The 25,575-nt window shown below is 55.5% G+C and overlaps 7 protein-coding genes across 7 annotated transcripts; 4 read left to right on the forward strand and 3 right to left on the reverse strand.

The window, feature by feature from the left end:
* Positions 1 to 66: 66 nt before the first annotated feature.
* Positions 67 to 862, reverse strand: CHGG_09612 (uncharacterized protein; the record flags this gene model as incomplete). The annotated part of the gene is made up of 4 exons (XM_001227538.1): positions 67 to 167; positions 234 to 428; positions 490 to 609; positions 682 to 862. The coding sequence occupies 4 exons, from the start codon at positions 860 to 862 to the stop codon at positions 67 to 69; spliced, it is 597 nt and encodes a 198-aa protein (XP_001227539.1).
* Positions 863 to 2,294: 1,432 nt separating this feature from the next.
* CHGG_09613 (uncharacterized protein) lies at positions 2,295 to 6,388 on the forward strand (the record flags this gene model as incomplete). Its single annotated transcript, XM_001227539.1, has 4 exons — positions 2,295 to 3,971; positions 4,038 to 4,476; positions 4,536 to 6,240; positions 6,298 to 6,388. The coding sequence occupies 4 exons, from the start codon at positions 2,295 to 2,297 to the stop codon at positions 6,386 to 6,388; spliced, it is 3,912 nt and encodes a 1,303-aa protein (XP_001227540.1).
* An 828-nt stretch (positions 6,389 to 7,216) lies between these two features.
* CHGG_09614 (DNA mismatch repair protein msh-2) lies at positions 7,217 to 10,212 on the reverse strand (the record flags this gene model as incomplete). Its single annotated transcript, XM_001227540.1, has 3 exons — positions 7,217 to 9,889; positions 9,946 to 10,077; positions 10,189 to 10,212. The coding sequence occupies 3 exons, from the start codon at positions 10,210 to 10,212 to the stop codon at positions 7,217 to 7,219; spliced, it is 2,829 nt and encodes a 942-aa protein (XP_001227541.1).
* A 282-nt stretch (positions 10,213 to 10,494) lies between these two features.
* On the forward strand, positions 10,495 to 11,962 carry CHGG_09615 (uncharacterized protein; the record flags this gene model as incomplete). Its single annotated transcript, XM_001227541.1, has 2 exons — positions 10,495 to 11,703; positions 11,789 to 11,962. 2 exons carry the CDS (start codon positions 10,495 to 10,497, stop codon positions 11,960 to 11,962), a joined length of 1,383 nt encoding a protein of 460 aa, XP_001227542.1.
* A 150-nt stretch (positions 11,963 to 12,112) lies between these two features.
* On the reverse strand, positions 12,113 to 13,887 carry CHGG_09616 (uncharacterized protein; the record flags this gene model as incomplete). The annotated part of the gene is made up of 5 exons (XM_001227542.1): positions 12,113 to 12,132; positions 12,212 to 12,720; positions 12,800 to 13,243; positions 13,296 to 13,487; positions 13,547 to 13,887. The coding sequence occupies 5 exons, from the start codon at positions 13,885 to 13,887 to the stop codon at positions 12,113 to 12,115; spliced, it is 1,506 nt and encodes a 501-aa protein (XP_001227543.1).
* Positions 13,888 to 14,864: 977 nt separating this feature from the next.
* Positions 14,865 to 17,239, forward strand: CHGG_09617 (uncharacterized protein; the record flags this gene model as incomplete). Its single annotated transcript, XM_001227543.1, has 4 exons — positions 14,865 to 15,260; positions 15,327 to 16,109; positions 16,291 to 16,863; positions 17,018 to 17,239. The coding sequence occupies 4 exons, from the start codon at positions 14,865 to 14,867 to the stop codon at positions 17,237 to 17,239; spliced, it is 1,974 nt and encodes a 657-aa protein (XP_001227544.1).
* A 1,713-nt stretch (positions 17,240 to 18,952) lies between these two features.
* Positions 18,953 to 24,659, forward strand: CHGG_09618 (uncharacterized protein; the record flags this gene model as incomplete). Its single annotated transcript, XM_001227544.1, has 3 exons — positions 18,953 to 23,221; positions 23,311 to 23,689; positions 24,379 to 24,659. 3 exons carry the CDS (start codon positions 18,953 to 18,955, stop codon positions 24,657 to 24,659), a joined length of 4,929 nt encoding a protein of 1,642 aa, XP_001227545.1.
* Positions 24,660 to 25,575: the final 916 nt, after the last annotated feature.

Raw genomic sequence — 25,575 nt, forward strand, 5'->3', positions numbered from 1 at the left:
GCAAGAATAGCCAGTCTGTCTTCTGCTATATGTACACAGCCCGCAGGAGGCCAGGCTTGCAGCACCTTATGAAGCATCGGGGTCCGCGTTGACGGGGTTGATCTCAATCCCGTACCTCTCCTTAATTCTCTCTCGCCTTCGCTCCTCATAGCCCGGCGGCTTAATACCTAAAAGCGAGTTAGCCATGGTCGGGGACAGTCGATGGGCGGAAGGTGGCAGAACACAGTACTGACCTCTGCCTTCTCCAATCTCAGCAATTGTCTCCTCAATCGGCCTTCTCCTAGTCTTGCGCAGCGTCTCTTTCCGCTCGTATTCGTCCGCCTCAGGACGGTTCCAGTACCCCTTCAGCGTGCCGCCTGCGTAATCGTATGTCCCTGTGACGACGGCGGCAAACACGCCATATCCGAGAATGCGGGGCATGCGCCCGGCTGGAGGGGGTTGGATGTTAGTTTCATCGAGCTCCAGGACAGGGTCAAAGCCTATCCTTACTTCTCAGGCCAAGGGCGGCGCCCGCAACGAATCCACCAAGGGTGTGGTTCCAGTAGTCGTCCTTTTCGCGCAAGTTGGCCGAGGCACAACGGGTGAATTCGTAGGCGGTGCCGGCAACAGCTGGGAAGAGGAAGTGGGGGGGGATAGGTCAGCAAGACATGAACCAAAACACGCATGGAAGTAGGCACGTACCGAAGGTCGCGGCAATGCCGCCGTGCTTGGTGAATGTGGTCCAAGGCCCGACGTTGGTCTTTGAGAGTGAGTTCCTCACGGCGGCGAAAAGAAGACCTATGCCACCAAACCCCGCGCCCTGGTAGAGGCTGAGGTGGATGGTATCCTTGGGATGGTAGTGATCATCCCCGGTCGGCGCCATGTTGCCGGCTGGTGGTGGTGATAGCAGTGGAGGGGAAGGGCTAAGCTGCGAAAGCAGAGGGCCAAAGTTGAAGTCGATTGACGGGTAATTGGCGGTTCGAAATGGAGCCTGAAGCTGGGGCCACCCACTGAGCTCCAGGACTGCAATTATCAACCTATGATTGGCTATATGGTAATCACAAGTGGGGTCATCATGAAAGCAACAACCCCCACCTGCAACTCCTTCGCACACCACCTGCAAATACCGAACGCAGCACAACATGAAGGTAAGCTCGTAAGGTATTAAGTGGTATATACAATACCAATGTCCAATATCCATATGCCCGGTTTCAAGTCAGGCAAAGCCTCATCTCAACGCTAGAGGAGTGTTTTGCTACCTATGTAAGGTTAAAGGGAAGGAGCTGTATCCTTCCTAGGGTTTCGCCAAATAAGTCAAGCATTTCGTTCGTCACTTCGAGAACATAGAAAAGTGATGCTTCCCTGCACAGATACGCCCAGAGGTATTCGCAAACCTGCCTTACATTACATACCTGGTAGGTACAGAGCTGCGGGCCGTGTAACATGGGAATTTAAAGCTTGAGCTTCCTCCCTGGGACGTTGGGGGGCGAGGCGATTCGTCAGCCCAGGGCGGGCGAGATCCCGTCTCAAACGGTGGATGGCAGCGGGCTACCTACCGAAGTTACAACTGCCCAAACCACAAACCTGATTACCCCCGGGCTGCTTCTAGGCCGCACAGGCTACAGAAAGCAAAATAACGATATCGTATTGGCCTATTACTTTTCTCTCTTCAACCTCATCATCGACTGTTTCGTCTCTGCATATTCTTCTAGGTTATTGGCCAATAACCAAGGCGGGGGGTGCCTATTTTAGATAGGTACTGGGACCCTTTCCTTCCACCTTCCATCCATCCATACCCCAGCCAGGTACGTGCGTACGTGTTTAGCACGAACACCCTCATTCAAGATCCGTGACCTGGTATGAGGTTTGTTGTTTGTTTTGTTGCTCATATACAGCAGCCAAGTTTGTTCAAACCTCGCAGTTATTGTCCCAACCACACACACACACACACGCAATCTCTCTCGGTCGCCTTCACCCCGCATCCCAGGATCTCTCTCACTGCCGCTTTTGTTCCACGAGATCTAACTACGGCGAGGGGTACAAGAAAAGGCGACCCACGGTATTTAGTACGCCCACTTCCATCACTTTAAAACCTTCTCCTTTCTTTCTTTGTTTATTTTTCTTTTTTGTTGTTGTTTCTCCCCTTCTTTTTTTCTGACCTTCGGATGGAACGACAGGCGGAAACACAGAACGAAAACCGCAAGCTTGCCCAGCGGTGTCAAGAAAAGTAACCAGCCACCACTCTTAGTCACTCTCTTCTCGTTTCGGGCTGCGCTTCTACAACCATCAACTCACATCATTTCCTGCTATTCGTCATGTCCATCAATCAAGTTACGGCCCAGGTTGCAGGGCTAGCTCTGGAACAACCACCGACTCTTGCTGACTCGCCCTCGCCAGTGGTGCAAGTTACACAACCAAGAGCGGCCGGAAAAGGTGAGGATCTTGATCCAGCTGTTCTTCAGGATACGGGAACTCACTCATCCGGACCAGGCGGGCAACTGGCCTCCCGACTTGTCCAGGATTGGCTTGCCGGCCATCTGCCGGAGGGCGGAGAGGGCGAACTACGGACTGAGTGCGCTGCGTTGCGCGTCTTCCCTCCTCGTCCTGACGGAGGCTCGGATCACGATCTCATCACCCAGCCTTCGCAAAGCTATGACGCAGCGCATGACCCCGAGGGCCGGGGCAGGACTGTGCTCTCCTGCATGTGTAGCTGCTGCCGTCACCACTTCGTCTTTCATATCTTCCCCCCCTCCGGTGAGGATAGCGAGGCCCATCTGCAACACCATTTTCGTGTCGAGGATGCTACGTGGTACGCCGGCTCCGAATCCGCCGTTTTTCAGCCCTCCAGCAACGAACACCTTCGGGGCCGCTTTCGGTATGCCTGCACCGTCTGCGGCATTGCGGTTAACCTAGAAATATCTGTACCCCGACTACAGTCGTCTTGGCTCAAGTTGATCATGGACGAGAATAGGATCAAGGAGTCTCTGAGGGTTGCTAGGGAGCAAGACCCAGCACGCTACGCGAACCTCAGCCCGGAAAAGGAGACGCACTATTTAACAACCCCCCTCTCCACCCTGAACCAGTACTTGAAGAACATTCTGGATGACGACGGTACAGGAGCTCATAAGAGGATCTCCTACCGAAACAAGACATTTCTAGTACAGTTCGGTCGAGACTGCGACCACATATTTCGATACCTAGGCTTTAAGGAGGACCACACCGACGATGCGGGTGAGTCATACTGGCTGCCACCGCGGCTGCCACCTCCGGAAGGCAAAACACCCATTGGTTCGCTCAGGGCATTTTACGACGATGTGAGGTGCGAAGTGCAGAGCGTGCTTGCCGGCAGGCCGCCTGTACATGGTGAGCCCGTCGTCAAACCTATCTCAACAGCTGGGGCCCGTGATCAGCTCGAGAGGGCCCTCGGGTGTGACAAGAGCCATCGTTGTTTCAGCACATTGCCGGTGATCGAAAACGAGGCACAGCACTTCGCCACCTTGGGCGCCCCCGTTGATGCTGACAATGCGTTGATTAAGTTCGCGTACATAAGGCAGGTGGAATCGGACCCCGAACACATGCCGGCCTATCTAGAAGCACTCGGCACCCTTGCGGCTCGCCGATCAGAGGAACTCCAGATGTTCGTTTTCACCCATCAAGAGCTGCTTGCAAAGCGCCAGAGGGAGACTACCGCCGTACCCGCCGATGGTGGCCCGGCCGGGAAGGCCTATGCTCATTTCGGCCTCGAGAGGACTTGCTCAGAGGACCCAGCATATATCGTTGGCGTGTACCGAACCTTCAGGGATCAGTCCCCCGCCCAAAAGTCGGACCATCGGCTCGCCTTGCTCGAGATTTGGAACGATTGCGGAAGCGACGAAATCCGAATCGAGGTGTTTAGGAAGAATATGGATTTGTCCGAGGCGTGCCAGTTCCTGCGTGTGGAACCGGACTGGCCAATGGATAGTATTGCGGTCATGGCCCAGAGCGTATCCTCGGTATGTTTCGCACTGCGCCTTTCGTGTTGCTTGGTTCTGGGACAGAAAATGTATTAACTCGCCCAGGATCTTGACCTCGACCATCTGGACCTCTTATTACTCGCGCTGGAAGTTATTTCAGTCCGTAAACCGGATAATGACCCCAACCGCCCGGCTTTTGAAGGCGTTGTTGCTGAAATCCTGTCCAGTCGCCACTCCTTACTTCTTTCCACTGGGCCTGGATTTAATGGCGCTGGGCCAACGACTTCTGAGCAGCGCTCTCGCGAGGCCGTGGACGCGGAGCTACCCGTTGGTCTTGTCAATCTCCGGAATACCTGCTACCTCAACAGCATACTCCAGTATTTCTACTCCGTCAACGCAGTGAGAAATCTCGCCCTGAAGTCCGATCTACCTGCCCTGGAGCCTACCGAAACGAATCTTAGCCATATTCTGCGTGCCGACAGCAATAACCAGGATGGAAACCAGCCTGAGCTGGAGACTGGGAGAGCTTTTGTTGGCCATGAGTGTAAGTTTCCCTTTTTTGATCATGATTCTTTGTCTCTAATACTCACCTCTATCATCTAGTCACACGCGAGCTTGGCGCCCTTTTTCGTGACTTGGATGCCACCGGCCATAGCTCGATTCCGCCTCGCCAACGCCTCGCCAACGCTGCTTTACTAAAACCGGAGAAGTTGCGCCCCAGCGATGCTGACGCGCCACCGCTGCCGCCGCGCGCGGTTGAGAGCTCCCTCAAGGAAGTTTCTGACGTACCAACGCTGGAAGTCGAACCTTTCGACTTAGCAAGTTCCGCTAGTTCGCAACGAACGTTAGTCGACCGCGCCGATGCAGAAGTCTCCTCGGTCGTCACACTTGACGATCGGGCCACAGACAAAGAAGTGGCGAATGCGGATAGCCCTGCTAAGGAGGCGCCATCCGACAGGACTGCCAGCCGTCCGCCTGGGGATAAGGCGAAGATGTCCAAGGTCACAGTCGAAGAGCTCGCCAGAGAGCTCGACAAGCCCAGTGTCGGAACCGACCAGATGGACGTGGACGAAGTCATGGGGAATGCCATCGATCATCTGCGAGCAGCGTTCAAGGTCTCCAGCATTAGTGGCTCTGAGGCCGCGCCCGACCCTATCAAGGAGGCCTTCTTCTCGACATTCATTGACAACCGCAAGAAGATTGGCGAATCGGATTGGAATCGAACAAGCAGATCGGACCGCTGGGTGACAGCATACCCGGCTCAGTCAGGGACACGGGACCTGTATGACGCCTTGGCCAATTCGTTCGATCTCGAGCCACTCCCGGGCGACCTCCTCTCATTCACCACAATTGAACAGCCCGCGCCGCACTTCCACATCTGCATCCAGCGATCTGACGGCTCTGGAAAGAATGCTAACCCTATCACCATCCCCGAGACGCTATACCTCGATCGTTTTATGGATACCTCAGACACCCAGTCCTCCCTTCACAGGGGGAGGAAGCGCAAGTGGGACATCGAAACCAGATTGAACGAGATGGAGGATTCTATGGCGAAAGAGCGTCGAGATTTATCTAAGCCGGCGTTGCAGCCTGCAGGCCGCCCCTCGGTTTCAAGAGCGCAAGAGGTCGAACTCACAGAAGAGGAGGTTGATGGTTTCTTGCTCCTAGGGGGGTTCAACGAGCCCATTCAGACCCAGGCATCGCCAGAGGGAACAACGGACAACGATCCCCATTCTCCCGGTTTTGCCACTAACCAACAGCTGAAGCAGCTGATGAAGAAATACGGGGTTGAGGAACCCCAGATTTCTCAAGTGAACGTAAAACCGCCACCGCCGAAGAGCAGCTACGACACCGACATCCCACCTCCCGGCGTCACTGAGTTTTGGGAGAGGTTCGTGGCCGAGGAGAAGGAAGGAAAGGAACATCTGATGGCGGAGCGGAACAGAATCTTCGTCGATGCTCACGAAGTGGTTTACCATCTCCATGCCGTGGTGTGCCACGCGGGGGCGACTGCCTCTGCAGGCCACTACTGGGTGTGGATCCGCGATTTCGAGCGCAATGTCTGGCGCAAGTACAACGACACTGTGGTATCGGTGCACCCGGGAGAGTTTGTCTTTAGCGAACTCAACACCAAGGGCGAACCCTACTACCTTGCCTACGTCAGGGCCGACCAGGTCACCGACCTCGTCAGCATCCCGCGCCGCCAACCGCTGGCACCCCCGCCTGTACCCCCGCGCCCGTCATCGGCCGAGGACTTTGTGATGGCTGCTAATGGCAGTGACGGTGTACTTGAGAGTATTGAGCACTGGTAAGTAAGTTCTCGTCGCATCTTTAATTCCCTGCTTGCGGTGTGTGGTTTTGATAGCTTGGGAGCTGTAGTTAACATTGTCGGACAGGGAACCGGTGGAGAGACCATCATCTTCGTCCATCAGATCCTAGCGGGTTCAACGGGCTAATAGGCCTCCCCCTGATATCGTGAAGCGGAGATTGTACAGCCGCATGGTGTGGCAAAGGTGCCGGTTTGTTGCCCGTCGTCGCCTCGTGTCCAAGTGGTGGTCAATGAAGGGCACCGTCGCCCAGCAAGCTGCCCCTTGGGCTAATAAGCCCCCGCGGAGTCGCCTCAAGTATGAAGCTAGTTCTGAGTCTCCGCCCTGATGCTGCGAGGACTGCTTGGTTACACCAAGTGTATGTAGCTATGTTACCGGAGCCCGGATGCTAGTGCGCCGCCCGTGTGGTGGATGATAATTTGTCGGGAGGGCATCTGGAGGACTCCGGGTCAGGTAGCTTTAGCTTCACGCTGGCCACTCGCTCACCACCTGGATCACTCTTCATCCCTTGCCGTATGTATGCTGATGGATTTCTTAAACGGGTGAACAAACTCTATGCTTGACATGCCCTGAGGATTGGAATAAACCATCACTACTAACTACTAAGGTGTTGATTGTGTATTTGCGCATAGACGATGTCCCTCTTTCTACCGAATCTCTTCACCCTTTTTCGCACCCAAGAGCATGCATGCATGTGTAAGGTTGGATAGCACTGAACGCATGCAAGATTTGAAAGAGAGAATCGACATTATGTTGTATCTAGTTAGTATTGCTCCGTTATTATACCTACGCCGCGCCCTTGAACGCCGAGCGGCCCAAAAGGTATAGCCAGTGTGTCCCGTAGCCAGTGTGATGATCCATTCCCAGTAGCATTCTGCCGTGGCGGATCGGAAACCGCATCGCACCACGCGCGAGTACAATCCTCTATACCTTCTTCTGCGTCCGCCTCCAATCAATCTACAACGCCTTCACGCTCTGAAAGAAGGGGTTCGCCAACAGCTTGCCGTCTTTCCCCACCATCTCCTTTAGCCGGGCCACCATCTCCGCCTTGGACATGGTGCCCGCGCGGACCTCGTCCTTCCAGCGCACGAGCACCTCTTTGAGCAGGGCACTACCCTCCTCGACGTCCCGCTTGCTATACTCGGGGGAAGCGGCGGCGGCAGCAGCCGGGGTGGAGTCGCCGTCCTGCTTGGCCGAGGTGAAGTCCTCGAGCTCGTCGGCCTTGCGCTTGGCCATGCGCACGACCTTGTCCGGGAAGCGCACCAGCTCGGCGACGTGGATGCCGAAACTCTGGTCGCAGACGCCCGGCTCCACCTTGTACAGGAGCGTGACCTCGCGCTTCTCGTCCTCGGCCTTTTGCTTCTTCTTCTCGGCCGTCGCCGCGGACGACGACCCGCTGATGTGTGCCGTAACGTGCAGGTTGCGCACCTGCGGGTACTGGTCGGCGAGAGCGGTCAGCTCGTGGAAGTGCGTGGCGAAGAGCGCCGAGCAGCCAATCTCCTTGACGATGTGCTCTGAGATGGCCCAGGCCAGCCCGAAGCCATCGTAGGTCGACGTGCCGCGGCCGAGCTCGTCAATGATGATGAGGCTCTCGGCCGTCGCCGATTTGAGGATGTTGGCTGTCTCGAGCATCTCGGCCATGAAGGTGGAGACGCCCTTGAGCTGGCTGTCGCTGGCGCCCACACGTGCTAGGATGCTGTCGAAGATGGTCAGCTCGGCCGAACTGCAGGGGACGAAGCAGCCGATCTGCGCCATCAGAGCGATTACGCCGATCTGCCGGATGTAGGTCGACTTTCCGCCCATGTTGGGGCCGGTAATGATGAGGAAGGAGGATTTGTCCCGTGTTAGCTCGACGTCGTTGGTGATGAATTGGACGTCGTCCTGCATTTCCAGGCAGGGATGGCGAGCTTCCACTAGAACTGTTTGGCCCTCTCCGCGGGGGTGAATCGTGGGGCGAACATAGGAGATGGGTGCGTGGACGGAGCAGTGCGCAAGAGACACGATCACGTCGAGGTGGGCGAGGACACCGCCGAGCTTCTCGAGCACGGGGCTATACGAGGAAGCCACCCCGACAACCTCGTTCACCAAGCCGCTCTGGGTCCTGTTGTAATTTTGTGACAGCTGGTCAAACTCGCGACGGTACCCTTGCAGGGTCTTAGTCGTGAAATAGACTCCATTCTTTTGCGTCGAGCATTCCTGGTAACGGGATTTCTGTCGAATGCAACCGGCCTCCGTCCGGGTTAATCGCATGCACCACCCGTGAACTTTGTGGTTCTCGAGGAAAATCTTCTTGTCCCTCTCCTGACCCAAGTCGCTTGCCGCATCCGCGAATTCCCTGTCCATCTCGCTACGCAACCTGTCGAGCCTTTTCCTGATGATGCGTAGGCTATCGTCAAACTCCGGCTTGATGATGAACTCGTGGTTGTCGAGTGCGTCTAGGTCGACAGTTGTTTCGACCATTTCTTGCAACTTGACCAAGCTATCGGATAGCTCCCGGAGCTTGTTGGTGTAGGCTTCATCCAGGGGGTCGCGGTAGGTTTCGTCCATGACGCCTTCGAGCGTGCCCAAAAACCCGGGCAGGCGGATAACTGCTTGATACGCTCGGACAACGTCTTCCAGGTTTGCCTTTTTGCGCTGGAATCGCTTCGCTAGTCGGTAGAGGTCGGGAATGGACCTCAAGTGTTCCTCCTGCATAGTTTGGCGAAGTTCTGTGTCATTGGCAAACGCCTCGACGAGCTGCTGGCGTTTCTCAATCTCGTTCTTGTCCATCAAAGGCTGCTTCAGCCACTGCGCCAGCAGCCTGCTACCGACCGGTGTCTTGCAGTGGTTCAGTAACCCAAACAGACTCATCGTTTTGGAGCCGTCTCTTGCGCCGGGCATGAGATTGAGAGCTTTCAGCGCAGCCGCGTCGAGCTTCATGAATTGGGCGAGGTCGTGCTGATAGAGTTGGTACTGGCCGAAATTGGAAGGGTCGTGGAGGACACCGAGGTATTGGATGAGGGCGGCTGCTGAGCCCATAGCAAGTTTCAGATCGGTCTGTGGGAGCAAGGTGGCAGACCTTTCATCCTTCAGCAGTCTCGCCAGGTCTTGTTCGATGTCCTTGATTCCGAAATCGGCAACCGGCCTTTCGGAGATGGCAACGCCGCAGTTGTCAATGATCTGCTTCACCTTCGCCAACTCTGGGTCCTTCTCCTTGTCCGCCTTTTCCATGTGTATGAGACACTCCTTGACGCCAAGCTGGATTAGAAGGGCTTCGAAGTTTGAATAGGAGTCGTTGTCGAGAAACTCGCTAACTCCAAGCTCCCTGACACTGGCATCCGCAAAGCACACACCCACAGCCCGAGCCTCGGATGCCTTGGCCGAGATCTTCACGGCTAGAATTACGGGTGCTGCTTCGGCCAGGCTGCCAAGATCCTCCTCCACATCTTGTAGATTACCCGGCGAGGCCTGCTTAGCGATCTTCCAATTCATCCTCCCATTCGGGCTCGCCCAGATCTCAATCCGCTTGCCCAACTTGTACAAAGCTTCGCGCAGGAACTGCCGGAAGACGGTCATGGTCATAGTGACGGATTGCAAGCCGGTGGAATCATTGCGCCCGAGCTGTCTGACGACTGACGTGGTTTTATAGACCTAGCATTCATCGCGTCAGGAGGAGATAGTGGGAAAGTGGAACAGTTATGACGAACGGTTCGTGCAATGAAGTTTGCATTCTCGCCGTGGGCAGTGTACCAGTCGCCTCGATCGAAGATGCGGATTACGTCGTCGTCTACGGTTGGGAGGGATTTGAAAAAACGGATAAATCCATGTTCGTCGTCGACCTAGTGTTCGGCCGGTGGTTCTCTAGTCAGTACTATCTAATGTCTGGGAACGCAAAAAAAGAGAAAAAAAAAAAAGGACACAGAAAAGAGAATAGAAGTGAATGTACAAACCTTGAGTTCTGGTCGGGAAGACATGTTGGCTGCTGTTTTATTTGACAAGGCCTCAGAACGTTGTAGATCAAGTTAACATCGCATGTGGTGATGGGTTATGGCGGTGATGGGACCTGGTTGGGATTTTGGGTGTGTTGCACGGAGCGGTTCACGATACGGGGACAGGCTCCGGTCTGCTGGAGACGCGATTCAATTAAATCTAAGCTACCTTATTAGGGGACGCGTCGGAGCGCGCCAAGGGTCTGTTTCTGGTGCTTTGGTGCTCACCGCCCACGCTAAGTGGGGAATTTGCCGTCCCTGCACAGAATGCAGCCCCCACTTGGCCAAGCTTGCTTCCATCGACCTTCGTACCATCTTCCTGCCGACACTCTCTGCCCTCAGCACATGGCGGATCTCGAGGAAACACACCACGTGGCAACGGATATATATATGGCGGGGCTGCCGGAACTCACCGAACCTGGCGCCTCGTCGAGCGCCAATGGCAAACGGAAGGCAGATTCCGAGCTCGATCGTGCTGCGAAAAAAAATTCGCCTCCGAGTGACAATCGAGAAACGACAACCAACGAGGTTAGCTCGGTGCACAATGACGAAGCAGACACCGATGCAGGGCAGCCGTTATCCAAAAACCAGCTCAAGCGTCTGAGAAAACAACAGCAATGGCAGGAATACAAAGAAGACCGACGGTCCAAGCGCAAGGACAAGCGGCACGAGCGCCAGGCCCGGAAGCGCGCTGAAAAGGAAGCCAAAATTGCCGAGGCTGAAGCCGCCGGTATCGATCCTGCAACGGTGCTCCAACAAAAGGAACCCTGGAAATATCGCCCGGTGCCCGTTTCGTTTATCATCGACTGCGATTTCGAGCAGTACATGCGCGAGCAGGAGCTGGTGTCGCTGTCAAGCCAGCTTGTGCGGTCATACGCCATGAACCGCAAATCTAAGTACCAGGCAAGCCTGCATTTCAGCTCGTGGAAGGGGAAGCTCAAGGACCGGTTTGAGACGGTGCTTAAGAATACACATCATAACTGGAAGAATGTCGGCTTCCATGAGGGCGATTTCAAAGAGGCTGCGAAGCAAGCCGGGGAGCAGATGGCGGGGCCGAATGGGGGTGAAATGCTCGATCTGATCAAGCCAAATGACGGCGACGCGGAAGCAAACCCCACAGTCGAGGTTGAACCAGAGGGTGACGACATCGACCGGTCGGTTGTCTACTTGACCTCTGAGTCTCCATTCACCCTCGATAGACTAGAGGCGAACACCAGTTATGTCATCGGTGGGATAGTAGACAAAAATAGGGAAAAAGGGCTCTGCTACAACCGAGCCAAGGAGTTCAAGGTCCGAACGGCGAAATTACCGATTGGCGAATACATGGCTATGCAGAGTCGCTATGTTCTAACCACCAACCAAGTGGTGGAGATTATGGCTAAGTGGATAGAGTGCGGAGACTGGGGACAGGCCTTCATGGAAGTGATTCCCAAGCGCAAGGGGGGGACGTTGAAGGGGAACGACTCAAAGGGGTCGGTGGAAGACGGGCCTGCCGAAGAAGAGGATGATGGGGCAGAGGAGGTGCTCAAGGAAGATGAAGCGCTGGCTAAGGACGATACAGTCTCATGCGAAGCATCGCAATAAAAACACAGCCGCATGGATGGATGACATTGCCTTTGAGGAACTAAGGGTGGAATACTTGGGCCAGGGTAAGATACCCAAATACAGCTCCCAAATCTGTGAGATGTGGAGATGGAAGGCCAAAAAGGACAAGAGCCCTCGCCCTGAGGCTTGAGAATGCGATCTACGGAGCCTACCTCATATAAGGAAACAAAACAACACCAAGATAGATCCCTTACTTAGAAGTCCAACGACTCGACCTTGATCTCCACCTCATCATCTTCCTCCCGCTCCCTCTTAACCGCAATCTCCCTCTCATCCTTCATTAGCGCCGTGACAAACGATCTGAAAGTCTCGATATACGGTTTCAGACTTGTCTTCTCCCAATCCTGCACGCGCTTCACGTCCTGGCTGCCCCGCATACGACTTCCCTCTGACACCTCCACGGCCGCCATAGCCGCCGCCGCCCCCTCGGTCTCGGTCCAGGCATCGACCTCCCCCACCAGCCCCTGCAGGGTCGGCACGTCCAGCGGGTCGAACCCGTCGAGGTCGTTTCTGTCGATGGGCACGCAGACGCGGCCGGTGCCCGGGTGGATGACGAAGGGGCTCTTGAGCAGATGGTTCAGCTTCTGGGACACGGCGATATCGAGGCGCGGGTACGTGTGCTCGAGCACGATGTCCTGCTTGGCGTCCAGGAGGTCCTTGGGGTCGAGTCCGGCGACGCCGTCCGTCTGCGCTAGCACGTCGATGTCGGCCCACTTGGAGACGGAGGGGCGGCCGGGAGAGGACTCCCACTTCTTGCGCAAGGCTTCGCGGAGTTGGAGGTTCGGGATCTGTTGGAGGAGGGCGTCCGCCTTCTCGGGGGTCTGCCAGGGGTCTTGAACCTCTAGGACATCCTCTTGGAAGTGGTCTTTGAGAATGTCGATGCTTCGTCTAGAGGTTCGGGGGGTAGACTGTGAGAATCTTGTGGCAGATTTAAAATGAGAACAGGGGGCAAGGAATCACGACTTACGAAAGGTGGGGGTGTAACGGCCGACGGATGTTAACCTTCTTGCCACCTTCCTTGCCGGTCACGACCTCAAAGTAGGAGGCAAGGGCTTTCCTTTGGTGGTCGTTCAGGGCCCTAGCTTTCTTGTCGCAGACCCAAGCGTGGACACCTCGACGGCCAGAGTAGACCCAGAGGATGTGGTTGTAGCCAAAGTCATCGCGTAACGCCGTGTCGAGAACCTTGATGGCCATGGTCGTAAACTTCCAGCATTTGTTGCAAATGTTTGCCTTATCGCAGCACGTCCGGATGTCGTCATAATCTGTTAGATCGATATCAAAACATAATTCCTTCGCCATGGGTACAAAGGCGGTCGAGTTCCGGAATGTCTTGCGGTCTCTCGGGTCCGCTGTATACACAGGCCCGATTTCGATACGTCTCGGCATCAGTCGCAATACGTCTTGGCGAAGCCTGAAGAAAATGTGAGTAGAGAACGAAGTAGAGCGCAGATAGGCTTACTGACATATCTGATGTCTTGTATGACTGGTACCGCATCACAGCGTCGTTGTGGAGCCACAAACTGAATTCGCGGTGTTTGAAGTCGTTCGAGGGGATCGGGCTGTGGTTCAGCCATTGGAACATGTACCGCCAGGGGAAAAAGCGCTGGTAATAGATGCGGAGAAGCTCGATGGAAGAAGTATCATTGGTCTCGATTCTGGGTTCAGGGTTAGCATGTGCAAAGCTGTCCTTCTCGCAAGCTGGGCTACCGCTTACAGCCCCTGAGGGGGGGCGATAAACTCGTCATCATCCGAGTCCAGCCCCTCAAACAAATCCTCGAGCTTGACTTCTGGCTTCCCTTCCTGCTTGATTGCCGGCTTTGTCTCCTGCTTGATCTCCACTCCTATGCTTTCATCCTCCACGGTCTGGGCCGCTGGGGGTTCAGTTGCCGCTTTAGTGTCTTCTTCAACGCCTTGTACTTCGCCAGCCTCGGCCATGACAATATCCTCCTCGTCCTCCGAACTACTTTCGGCCGCCATTGCAAAATCTTCCTCCATTTGTGCCGCCGAGGGGAGGCTAGTGCCCAACTCTGCAGAAGACGGGTCGGGAACCGGCATGTTGTTGTCGTTCAGGTTCAGGATTGAACCCAGACGCTGGAGGGATAGCACGGGATATTGACAGTTAGAACGAAGATATTCGTTATATGCGAGGTTTCGAATGGACGGGAATCCTGCGACTCAACAGGCGTTGATTTCCAACTTCAACTTTGGTCTTGAATTTCGAAGTTGACAGGACGCGCCAAGACCGTGTCGAGCGTGTCGCGCGTTAAGTGGCAGTTGGCGTCGCGTCAGGCGGCCGCCTTGCTTGGGTCTAACCCTAACCCTTGAAACCGCGGCCATGAACGAGCAAGAGCAAGAGAACTGAACATGGAAATAACCTACTATCACCGTCTCTATTTTCACCGAACATAGTGTATATATCTGTGATCCTAGAACGGAAACCTTTTACAGGACCTTTAGAAAGCAAATACTCATTTTCCGGTTACCATTACGATGCCCAAGTTTTCCGCCTTCTTTCTCATATTGAAGTATCCTTTCCTGAATGACTTGGCATTCAGGAATTGGAAGGGGAGGGCCCCCCGGCGCCCTTTCATAACGAAGCGAGACGTTGCAGAAATATATCGAGTAATGGAAATCAAATCAGGGGCTTGAATACGTCGAATAAACCGAGAAACGAAAAAGGAAATCAGAAAACCTGTCTTCATTCATGTCATGGATGGGTGTATTTAATGTACGAAGTACCTAGTTGGTGTTTTGTCATTACACAGCAGGTTGCCACTGAGGTTCCCCTGGGTTGGCGAAGCCCCCCCTGGAACGGCGGTGTTGGCCACCTACCCCTGTCACCCCGCGTCATTGGAGATACACCCCTGCTTGCAATCTTTACTGTGTAGGTACCTGGAGCGAATGCGAACAGTGACCAGGACCGCTTCCTCTTCTGCCATTATTATCCGACCCTGCCCAACTCGGTCCCTCGAATCGACGTCACACACTCGGTTCTTCTTCGACCTCCGCGAAATATCCCCGGCACATAGACGATGTCAAATCTCCGCCTCACAATCGAAAATGGCAAGTTCTGCGATACCAACGGCAGGCAGGTGATTCTACGGGGCATCAATGTCGCCGGCGAGGCCAAGTATCCCAGCAAACCCAACCAGCCTTCGCACGTGGCGAACAATTTCTTCGACGGCGACAAAGTCAGCTTCGTCGGCCGGCCATTCCCTAAAGACGATGCGCATCTCCACTTTTCACGATTGAAACGCTGTGGCTACAACACTATCCGCTATGTCTTCACCTGGGAGGCCATCGAGGCCGCCCGGTTCCCGGGCATCTACGACCGGAGTTCGTGGATTGAAAGAGACGATCGAGGCTGTTTGAGAGCCGGCAAAAAGTTTACGGGTTCTTATATTTTTATGGATCCCCATCAGGATGTGGTGCGTGATCCCAGGTGATGGTCGACCGCCGAGGTCGAAATAGACTAACGCGCCTTTGCATGACAGTGGTCTCGGTTCTCCGGAGGATCGGGCGCGCCCATGTGGACGCTCTACGCCGCCGGACTCAATCCTGAGAATTTCGCCGTGACCGAAGCTGCCATCGTCCACAACACGTACCCCGACCCCAACGCATTCCCAAAGATGATTTGGTCAACAAACTACTTCCGCCTGGCTGCTGCCACCATGTTCACTCTCTTCTTTGCCGGCAAGGATTTTGCACCAAAGTGTATCATCGACGGAATAAACATACAAGATTATCTGCAGGGGCACTTCCTCCGCGCCTGCGCCCATCTCGCGAGGCGCATCCATGAAGCCGGGGACATTGAGAACGAGGTTGTATTTGGCTGGGAGAGCATGAACGAGCCAAACAAGGGCATGGTCGGCTACGAGGATATCAGCGTCATACCAAAAGAACAAGCTCTAAAGAAAGGAACATGCCCGACGATCTGGCAAACCATGCTTGCGGGGTCTGGGCGAGCCGTCGACGTCGAGATGTGGGACATGGGTGGGCTCGGCCCATATAAGGTAGGGCGAACTATGATTGATCCCCAGGGCGAGATTGCTTGGCTTCCAAGCGACTATGATGATTCCCGCTACGGTTATAAAAGGGACCCTGGGTGGAAGTTGGGCGAGTGCATATGGGCCCAACATGGCGTGTGGGATCCATCTACGGACACGCTTTTGAAGAAGGACTATTTCGGAAAGCACCCGACAACCGGGGACACCATCGACTACCCTTACTTCACTAACAACTATCTCATGGACCACTTCCGGAAATACCGCGACATGGTACGCTCATATCACAAGGACGCCATCATGCTCCTGCAGGGCCCCACAATGGAATTGCCACCGCTCATCAAGGGCACCCCAGACGGTGACGATCCTCTGCTGGCCTATGCACCGCACTGGTACGACGGCATCACACTGATGACCAAAAAATGGAATCGCAGCTGGAATGTCGATGTGATAGGTGTGCTCCGTGGGCCGGTATTGGCATCCGGCCTTGGCCATCAAGCTGGGCGAGACTGCCATCCGGAACTGCTTCAGGGACCAACACGCGGCCATGAGGCAGGAGGGTCTTGACCGCATAGGAAACCACCCGTGTGTGATGACGGAATTCGGCATCCCCTACGACATGGACGACAAGTATGCATACAAGACGGGCGACTACTCGAGTCAATCGGCCGCTATGGACGCCAATCACTTCGGAGTAGAAGCTGCCGGTCTTGAGGGCTACACTTTGTGGCTTTATATGGCCTCGAACGACCATGAAAATGGAGATCAATGGAACGGCGAAGATCTCTCCATTGTCTCGGTTGACGACAAGCTGCTTCCTCTCTCGGCGCGTCCCAAGACGCCAGAGGTTCAGGACTCGACGTCAAACCTGCAGCCCCCGACTCCGAGGAAAGAGTTGGATGACGACGAAAGTGTGACCCCAGCTAATATCAAACGCACCATCACGAACCCTTCAATATCATCCGAGGCTACCTCGCGCCAGCCCGAACTAACATCGTCTCCGGGATACCGGGCAGCCGAGGCGTACGTGCGACCAGCGCCGATTGCCACTGCTGGAGTTATCACGAATTATGTGTTCGATCTTCGGCAATGTCTCTTCACCCTAACCTTGAAGGCTCCCGAGGAGGCAGGCTTAGATACGCCAACGGTGGTGTTCCATTCCCGAATACCATTTTCCCAAGGATGCCTGCTCGGTCGAGGTGAGCTCCGGGAAATGGGAGATCAGCAGCGACGAGGAGGAGACGGTGCTCATCCAGCGGCTGCGCTGGTGGCACGGCAAGGGTGAGCAGACGTTGAAGGTCTCGGGTGTTGTCAAGAAGCACAACATTGGAGAGGGTGCGGAAGATTCCGGGTATTATGAGCAGTGTAATCAGGGCGCGTGGAGCAATTGCACCGTCATATGAGGCGTTTGGGGGGATACATACCTAGTACGATTGCGTGAGCGTTTAGCGTTTGTAGATAGCGATGGTTTCCTTCTTTTCTTTTGGCGCCTTTGTTTATTTTTGCTGAGCTCATCCCACCGCATACATAGCATACGATCAGGGGTCGCTCGGAGTTTGGGCGTAGTTATCTGGGGTTGGGGGGCTTTGGGTGAGCGATGGATGGAAGGATTCCGCCGCGCCTTGCACGCCCAGTACAGCTGAAGCATCTCGACGAACAAGTGTTACGAAGGTAGATACTAATACAGAACATGGGATATACTACACTATACATACAAACCTTGTGACCGTCGATTTTCTTTCCCCTCTCGCTCCTCGTTCCTCCTTTTGACAGGCCCACCATCTCTTACACAATAACGGTAGAGGAAGGCTGCTAGCGTTTCATTGATAACTGCTTCGTGGGTAGGTCCCTTTTACGTCAAATAGCAGTGATCCCTAACCATGGAAGTTTTTTGCGGCTGGTATCGGAGTTGTGACCGATGGGACCTTGTATCTATGGGCCTTCCGCAATGAACCGCCGCATGTGCCGCACACCTTACGGATGATGCCGAGGCGGAGGAGCTGCAGGAACAAAAGTTTGGTGGTAAGTGAGAAGTCGCTCGTCATTTTGTCATATCTATTGTCATCTCGCCACATTGGTCAACTTTCAAGCAGATAATTTCCTGTGTTCAATCACTAGAGATGAGTTTTACCTCATTAAGTCCCGGTGTGACAAATGAAAATTTCTTGATAAGCATGGTTGAAAATGGTTGAAACCGAATCACTCTGCATCGGCAGTGAAGCTGGGTGTGGAAGTGGGTTCGCTCGTGTTTAAGCCAAACGAGGACCGGACGGCTGCACCAAGTGGCATGGCACGAGCATGGGTGGACGGCTGGCCACCCCACTGTACCCACCTCTGACCCTGGATGGGTGAAAGCTTTGACCATGTAGGTGTCTGATTGGCCAACTTCCTTCAGGATTGCAGAAGCTGCAGGGCGCAACACAGGCAGCTGCATGCAAGCCCGAAGCGCTGCCGCCAGACCCCGGACGGTCAAACGACGACAAAGAGCAAAAGAGGAGCGCAACCAGTGGGTGAGCAGAGCAGTTTGGACCAGACGCAGTTCTGTCGTCTCACCTTTGCAGAGCAACGCTCCTCGACGCCCCTATTCATTTTCCCCTCAGAATGAATTTCAGACGATAAACCTCGACGCCACGACCAGCGCCCCTTTTTCCTTGAAGCCTGATACCTACCTACCTAAGGTATTTCGGGGATCCAAACGGGCTATTTAGATAGGGCAGCCTCGCCTATCAAAAGCACAGGCGTGGACTGTGCCGCCCGAGAGAGTGGCGGAGGTCGGCCACTGCCAGGCTCGCAAATAATTAATGTTACAAGCGCCGCCGATATCAGCCGCTGGCCGTTGAAACAAATCACGACCCCATCCATCCCCGAGCAGCATTCGCTGTCGACGGCGGCAACAACCTCACGAAATTCATGTCAATTTATTTTGCGTCGCCTCGTCCGCTCTATTCGCCGCGTCAAAACCCCTCCGTGCTTCCCCGCGCTTGCGGAAAGTCTCACCTCCCCCCACCACACCGTGCCGATCACCGATCACCGAGCCCCCCCCCCCGAACGCTTCGACATCACGGGCAGCTTTCCTCTTGTCGCAACCAGCTGCTTCGTGAGCGCCGCTGTTAGCCATGTACCAAAATGGCCAGCGAGACGCGACCCGGCCTTTTCAGGTGCCTCCCCCTCCCCCACCCATGTCCCCGCCGCCCTCTGTCGGGATCGGCAACATGATGGCCATCCCCCCTCCACCGCCCCGGTACCCGAGAGCCCCCGCAGCCGGCGGCAATGTTATGCTTCCTCCGCCTCCGGGGCCACCGCCAAATCCTGGATTCCCTCCGAGTGCTATGCCGCCCCCTAGCGCCTTGGGAAACGCACCATGGCACGGGGCCTGGGGCCGCGCCTACGACGGGCGGGCAACATTCAATAATATCCCACCGCCCCCGCCGGGCGGCCCTGGCGGCAACCTCCTGCGAGCCTACGATCCACAACTACATGAACAGGCTGCCGCTGCCGCCAATGCCGCCGCAGCGTTCAACCAGACGACCCTCATGGTGCCGCCACCGCCGCCGCCAAGCGAGCAGATGAGCGCGACATACATCCCGCAAGGAGACACTTACGGAGAGGGCGTTGGAATTCCGGGTTTGGGCTTCGCAGAGGATGGCATCCACTGGGCACCGGCTGGCTTGAACTCAGCCGCTGCCACGCCCTTGGACGAGTCTTCGGGCCGGGAGCGACTCTACGCTGCTGCTATAGGCACCAGGGTGCTATCTAACGTTTCCAACGCCAGCACCGTAATATCGTCAGTCCCTCTCGAGCTTGCAGCCCAGTGGCCCCTGGATAGGGTTCTGGCATGGCTGAGGGCCAACAACTTTTCCAAAGACTGGCAGGAAACCTTTCAGCTTCTCAACATTCACGGCGTCCAGTTTCTCGAACTCGGAAGTAGCCATGGCGGTCGTGGGAATTTCGGCATGATGCACCAACAGGTGTACCCGCTGCTCGCGGGGGTGTGCCGAAAGAACGGGGGCGTATGGGAACAACCGAGGGAAAGAGAGGAAGGAAAGAGAATGCGACGGCTTATCCGGAGCGTCGTTACCGGGCGGCCAGCCGACACCCCCAAAACATCCACCGGCCATTCCCGTAAAGAGTCTACAAGTACTATCACCACGCCCAACGCCGCCGCCGATTCTTCCGAGTCACCGAACACCCCGATCAAAGCCCCCGGTCCTGGCTTCAGCAGTAGGAGCTCTGAATCGAACCATAGGAGCCTAATGAAGAATATCGATACCGACATTGCCCGCCGAGACAGCCCGAACCTCAGCGAGTCCGGCGAGGCAGGCTCGGTCCGTGGGTCCACGCCACTGGGGAGGGACAGCCCGCATGGCAGTCCAGTCCCGCAGTCAGGCCTCCTTCCCCCATCTTCAACGGCAGGCAATGTGTCGGCGTCGCCTCACACTACCGTGTTCGGCCATCGTTCGCGCAACAGCACCGATTCGGTATCCTCCAACGCAGCGATATACGGCTCCGGAGTGCCTCCCGATGCAGCAGCCATGTTGAAGAGCGGCATGAACATTGGTGAGGTGGTGAATGCGACCCGTGGTACCGAGGCGCATGGTCGGCGGTTTGGTCAGGAAGGCAGCCGGTCCTCGCCGCAGGAATCGGGGGATAAAAGCGCTGGGTCAGATCCCCCCGGGAGCGCAAAAGGGAGCACCTCCTTTCTCTCGTTATTCAGGGGCAAGAAGAAACCCGACGACCATGACTCGCCCACCAGCCCGGGGCTCCATGTCAAAATGCACCTGTCTGGATTCCGGCATGGAAACGGAAGTGAGACCTCACTTGAACGACCGGCCTCCAAACGTTTCGGGGGCGGCCGCATTTTCATTCTTGCAACCGCCGATTGCTGGAACTATCGCATGCTGGACGTTACTGATGTCCAGTCAGCTTCGGATCTGCGGCAATTGGTTTGCATCAACCTAGGCCTGCCAGACAGCGAGGGCGCCCAGATCTACCTGACAGAGTTGGGCAAGTTTGAGCACGAAGAGGAACCGCTCGATGATACGAAACTACTAACCACCAAAAACCACATGGGAGACGCGGTTGGTTCGCTCAAGTTTTTTGTCCGGCCGGCCATGCTGCGGAACGCTCAATCCGGGCATCTGGCTGTGCCCCTGGACGAAGAGGCATATGCCAAACTCAACGGGCGGCAGCGGTCAAGTTCCTCGCCGCCTACCTCGAGACAGAACACACTACCGGGCAGAGAACGGGATGAGAAGATGTTGACAGCAGAAGCCATCCAATACAGGACGGAGCAAATGCGGAAGCAGGAAGAATACCTCGCGAAGCGTAAGCAATTGATAGATGCGAAGGAGGGCAGCCCGTCTACCGATTCTCCGTTGGGCATTGTGGGTAGGAACGTGGACTTTGACCAACCAAGGTTGTCGCCGTACGAGGACAGAAAACAGCATCTTGACACCCTGCTCCCGCAACGAAAAGCCCCAGCCCCTCCTGAGGACCCATCAGCTACGCTACTAAAAGCGAACTCGCTAAGCAAGAAGCATAGCACCCGGTTGTCGCAAGGGAGTGTGGATGGCAACCGCCCCAAGCGCACGTCGTCTGACTTACGCGAGGAAGCCTTTTCGGACAAACAAAAGAAGCGGCCAGGCATGCCGACCCCCGACGGTGGCATTCACGGCCTGCTAGTGGGCATGGCCGGGCGGATGGCTGGTATCGGACAGCCTGTCGCGGGTGGTCACAGGGGATTGTCGCCAAACCGGGTGTCGTCGATGCCGGTGACGAACAGCGAAACCAATGAACGAGGTAAGGGAGCCATGTCAACTGTTGACTTTGGTCAGCGCACACGCTCCGGTTCTGGTGGGGGCAGTCCGAGGATCGGACCCGTCCCAGGGTCACCGGGTTCTACCACCTGGAGCTCTAAGAGTGTGCCATTCCTGGTCCCGGACTACTCGCCGACCCATGACCCTAAACACCGGGGGCCCGCCGGAGCGGACCCGAACCTTGATCAATCCCATCTTGGAATAGACACTAAGATTACTCGAGTAGCACGTGCTCCGTCGCCGGGAGATGTCAGTCCCAGCTCCCGCCGGCCGAGCCAAACCTTCTCGACTGCCACCAGCAACAAGCGCAAGTCGCACGGCCCTGATACCGACTTCCAGGGTAACGACGTCAGGTTCTCACAGGCCTCGACCATCCACGAGAGAAACAACAGCAGCGGCAACAACGGCAACAATGGCAATAACAACGCCGACGATGACGATTCGGGCGATGACTCGGACGACGGCCTATTTGCTGTTCCTATCTCGGCCCGCAATAACCCGGCGCCTAAGAAGGCGTCAGCATCCACAGAAGGCGGCGAGTCCGACAACAACATGAAACGGCCGAGTCTGCGGGTCAACACCAAGCGCTCGAGGAAGACCCTGTCGGTTGCTTTCAAATCACCACAGTCGGGCGGTGACGGCAAGATGCCAGGCGATGGCGACGACGACGGAACAAGCGGTCAGTCCTCGCAGCGGCGCACACCTGGCACGCCAGGTTCCGAGGGTTGGGACTCGGAAGACCGCGAGACCAAACTGGGCAGACGCAAGTCGTTCATTGAGAAGGACGTTTGGGCCAACCGCCCGCCGACCGACGCCCTTATCAACAACCTCGAGGACTTCTTCCCGAACGTGGATGTTGACCAGCCGGTCCTCGAGGAAGGAGACGGGCCTTCGCCCATTGACGAGGCCGACGAGGGTCAGTCAGAGCAGGGTTCAGTCAAGGCCTCTTCCATACCCCCGCTGCCCCCGATGCCCTCCGGCTTCTCGTCCGGGCACAACAGGGTTTCATCCATCTACAACGAGAGCGATACCCTGGGCTCTGACGAGTCAACGCTCAAGGCGTTAGATTCGCGCCCCGTGTCTATGCAGACGCTGGCACGGCGTAGCGTGCGCCGTTCAGGGGGCCTAGGCCGTATGAAGTCGATTAGAGAAGTCGCTCGCGGCGCGCACGAAGCAAACAAGCGCTACACGCAGACGTCGGGGCCCCTACGCTCGCAGGCGGGTGCACTCGTCGACAAGAACACCAACCTGATGCGGCGTAAGAGCACCAAGATGTTCAACGCCAACATCGTACAGATCCGGCCGGAGCGCGGGTCGCTCAACCTAGCCGCGGGCCTTACCACGATTCCGCAGGACAGCCTGCCGACGCAGGCACAAAACAACCACGACAACATCCCTAAGCGGCAGACGACGTTCCGTTGGTTCAAGGGTCAGCTGATCGGCAAGGGCACCTTTGGGCGGGTCTACCTCGGTATGAACGCGACGACAGGCGAGTTTTTGGCGGTGAAGGAGGTCGAAGTCAACCCCAAAGCGGCTGGGCAGGGTGATCAGAAAAAGATGCAGGAGCTGGTGGCGGCATCTGGACCGCGAGATCGATACCATGCAGCACCTCGATCACGTCAACATCGTGCAGTACCTCGGCTGCGAACGCAATGGAGCGGAGCATCTCCATCTTCCTTGAGTACATTTCTGGTGGTTCCATCGGGTCGTGCCTACGCAAACATGGCAAGTTCGAGGAAGCCGTGGTTGCCTCGCTCACACGGCAGACGCTGTCTGGGTTAGCGTACCTACACAGGGAGGGGATCCTGCACCGCGACTTGAAGGCGGACAATATCCTCCTAGATCTGGATGGCACGTGCAAGATCAGCGATTTTGGCATCAGCAAGAAGACGGATAACATCTATGGCAACGACAAGACCAACTCGATGCAAGGGTCCGTGTTCTGGATGGCCCCCGAGGTGGTGCGGGCGCAGGGCGATAGGTACTGCGTCAAGGTGGTCATCTGGTTGACTGGATGCGTGTTGCTCGAGATGTTTTGTTGGTCGCCGGCCGTGTAGTAAGGATGAGGCGGTTAGAGTCATCTACTAAAATTGCCAACGTGAATTCGCCGTAGATTCTGTATTTTTTTTTAGTTGGAATCAGTTCCATCACGATTGCTTTCATGCTGGACTGTTTTACTGTGTAGGTTTCCCTTGCCTTTTTTTTTTCCCCACTAGAGCTGGGAAAGAGGAGGTGGAACATGAGCTGACCTCTCACATAGGGACCCGACGGACCGCCCGACGGCCGACGTGCTTCTCTCGCAGCACCCGTTCTGCGAGCTCGATCCAAACTACAGCTTTTTGGATACGGAGTTGTATGCTAAGATCAGGCCGACGTTCAAATAGTGGAGGGTGGGTGGTGATACTATGAGTTTGTAAGAGGTGGGGGTACGGAGTGGAGGATGAAGGATGTAAGCTGATGCCAGTGCCGGCATTGGCTCTGGCTACGTTGAATTACCTGGTCGGGTTTTCGTGGTGCATGTCTGTAGATCATAGCAAGCGGTGGAGCAGGATTTTGGATAATTAACGTCTTCAACTGAGATGAGGTATATGTCGTCATCACATACATAGTAGAAACGGATGGCTTGTCGAAAATATTTCCTCGGCAGGGACGGAGGTTAGTCTGCTGATCTGTCCTCTCAGCGTTTGTGTTGAGTGGTCGTTGCATCTACTACTTTATGTGAGTAGTTAATCTTGGTGTGCATCACGTCGCTGCGCCGCTGTGGATTCGGCCCAAGTGTCCGGATCTCGGCACATGCACAAGGCACAAGGGGGCGCCCGCCCGATCCACAAGTCCCTGCTTTTGGGCGGCGGCTGGGCTTCAGATCATCGGTTCCACTTGGACCTCGAATTGCTCCCTCATGTTCGAGGCCTTGCAGCTAATCTGTAGCTGCAGCATGCGACACAGCTCTCTCGGACTTGGTGTACAAAAGGTTGTGCAAAACGGGTTGCTGTTGTCGGTTTCTTGATAAAGGGCCTATGGTGGTCACGATTTGCGCAGTTTATAAACTGATTAGTTACTACTTTACTGTCGAGTCATGGGTTGTTGGACCGGATGGACCCCTTCCCCTCTCGGCACGGTATATCCATGGACCACTGAGGGCGAAAAGGGCCTTCGCTCACTCACCAACTCTACCCCGCAACAACCTGCGGGGTCTCGATCCGGGGGACAGCTTCCAGCCCGCGATGTTTTGTCCCTGTTGGGCTATCCGTCAATCTCCCCACGTGCCTACTCTGGAAAGTAGTATGGGGTTAATATCGAAGAGCTAAATTATGAAAAGTGTTTATGAGGTTAACCTCAACTGGTGTAGTTACTCACTAGAGAAATAGGGAGAGACAGCCGGCAATTGCATCTCTTCCAACCTGGAAGCTTCCGGTTTTTGATACGCAGCTTTCGAGCCCGCCGTTATCGTGCCTCATACAATTGCAACTGTTACTTTACCTGTTGAGAGACAAGGTGCCTTCCAGCAGCAGGTGGACAAGTCGCCCAACATGGGCAACTGGTTATGCCAAGATTTCATTCCCACCCTGGCTGGCCACACACTCCAAAACCAACATGAAGTGCCCGGGTGGATTGTGGATTGTGGGACAGACGGCACATATCGTCTTGGCGCGGATCCATCTAGCCATGCACCTCCATGTCTTCTTTCCGCCGCCGGTCGTTTTACCCCCGGCTTGGCTATTTTTGCGACCTGCCATTGTTTCCAGTTGTCCTCCCTTGTTGAGCGTAGCTTGCTTGCTTTGAATATTGGTCTTTTTTTTCTCTTTTTTTCCTTTTTGCTTTCCCTTTTTATCAAGCTTTTTAGTCCATGATTTTGTGCTAAACTTTTTGAGGCCTGTCGTGGTGATTTCGAGCGTCTTGTTTTCCTGCAAGCAAGACAGGCA

This window comes from Chaetomium globosum, genomic scaffold, assembly GCF_000143365.1.
Source record: "Chaetomium globosum CBS 148.51 scaffold_7 genomic scaffold, whole genome shotgun sequence".
In the NCBI taxonomy this organism is placed as follows: domain Eukaryota; kingdom Fungi; phylum Ascomycota; class Sordariomycetes; order Sordariales; family Chaetomiaceae; genus Chaetomium; species Chaetomium globosum.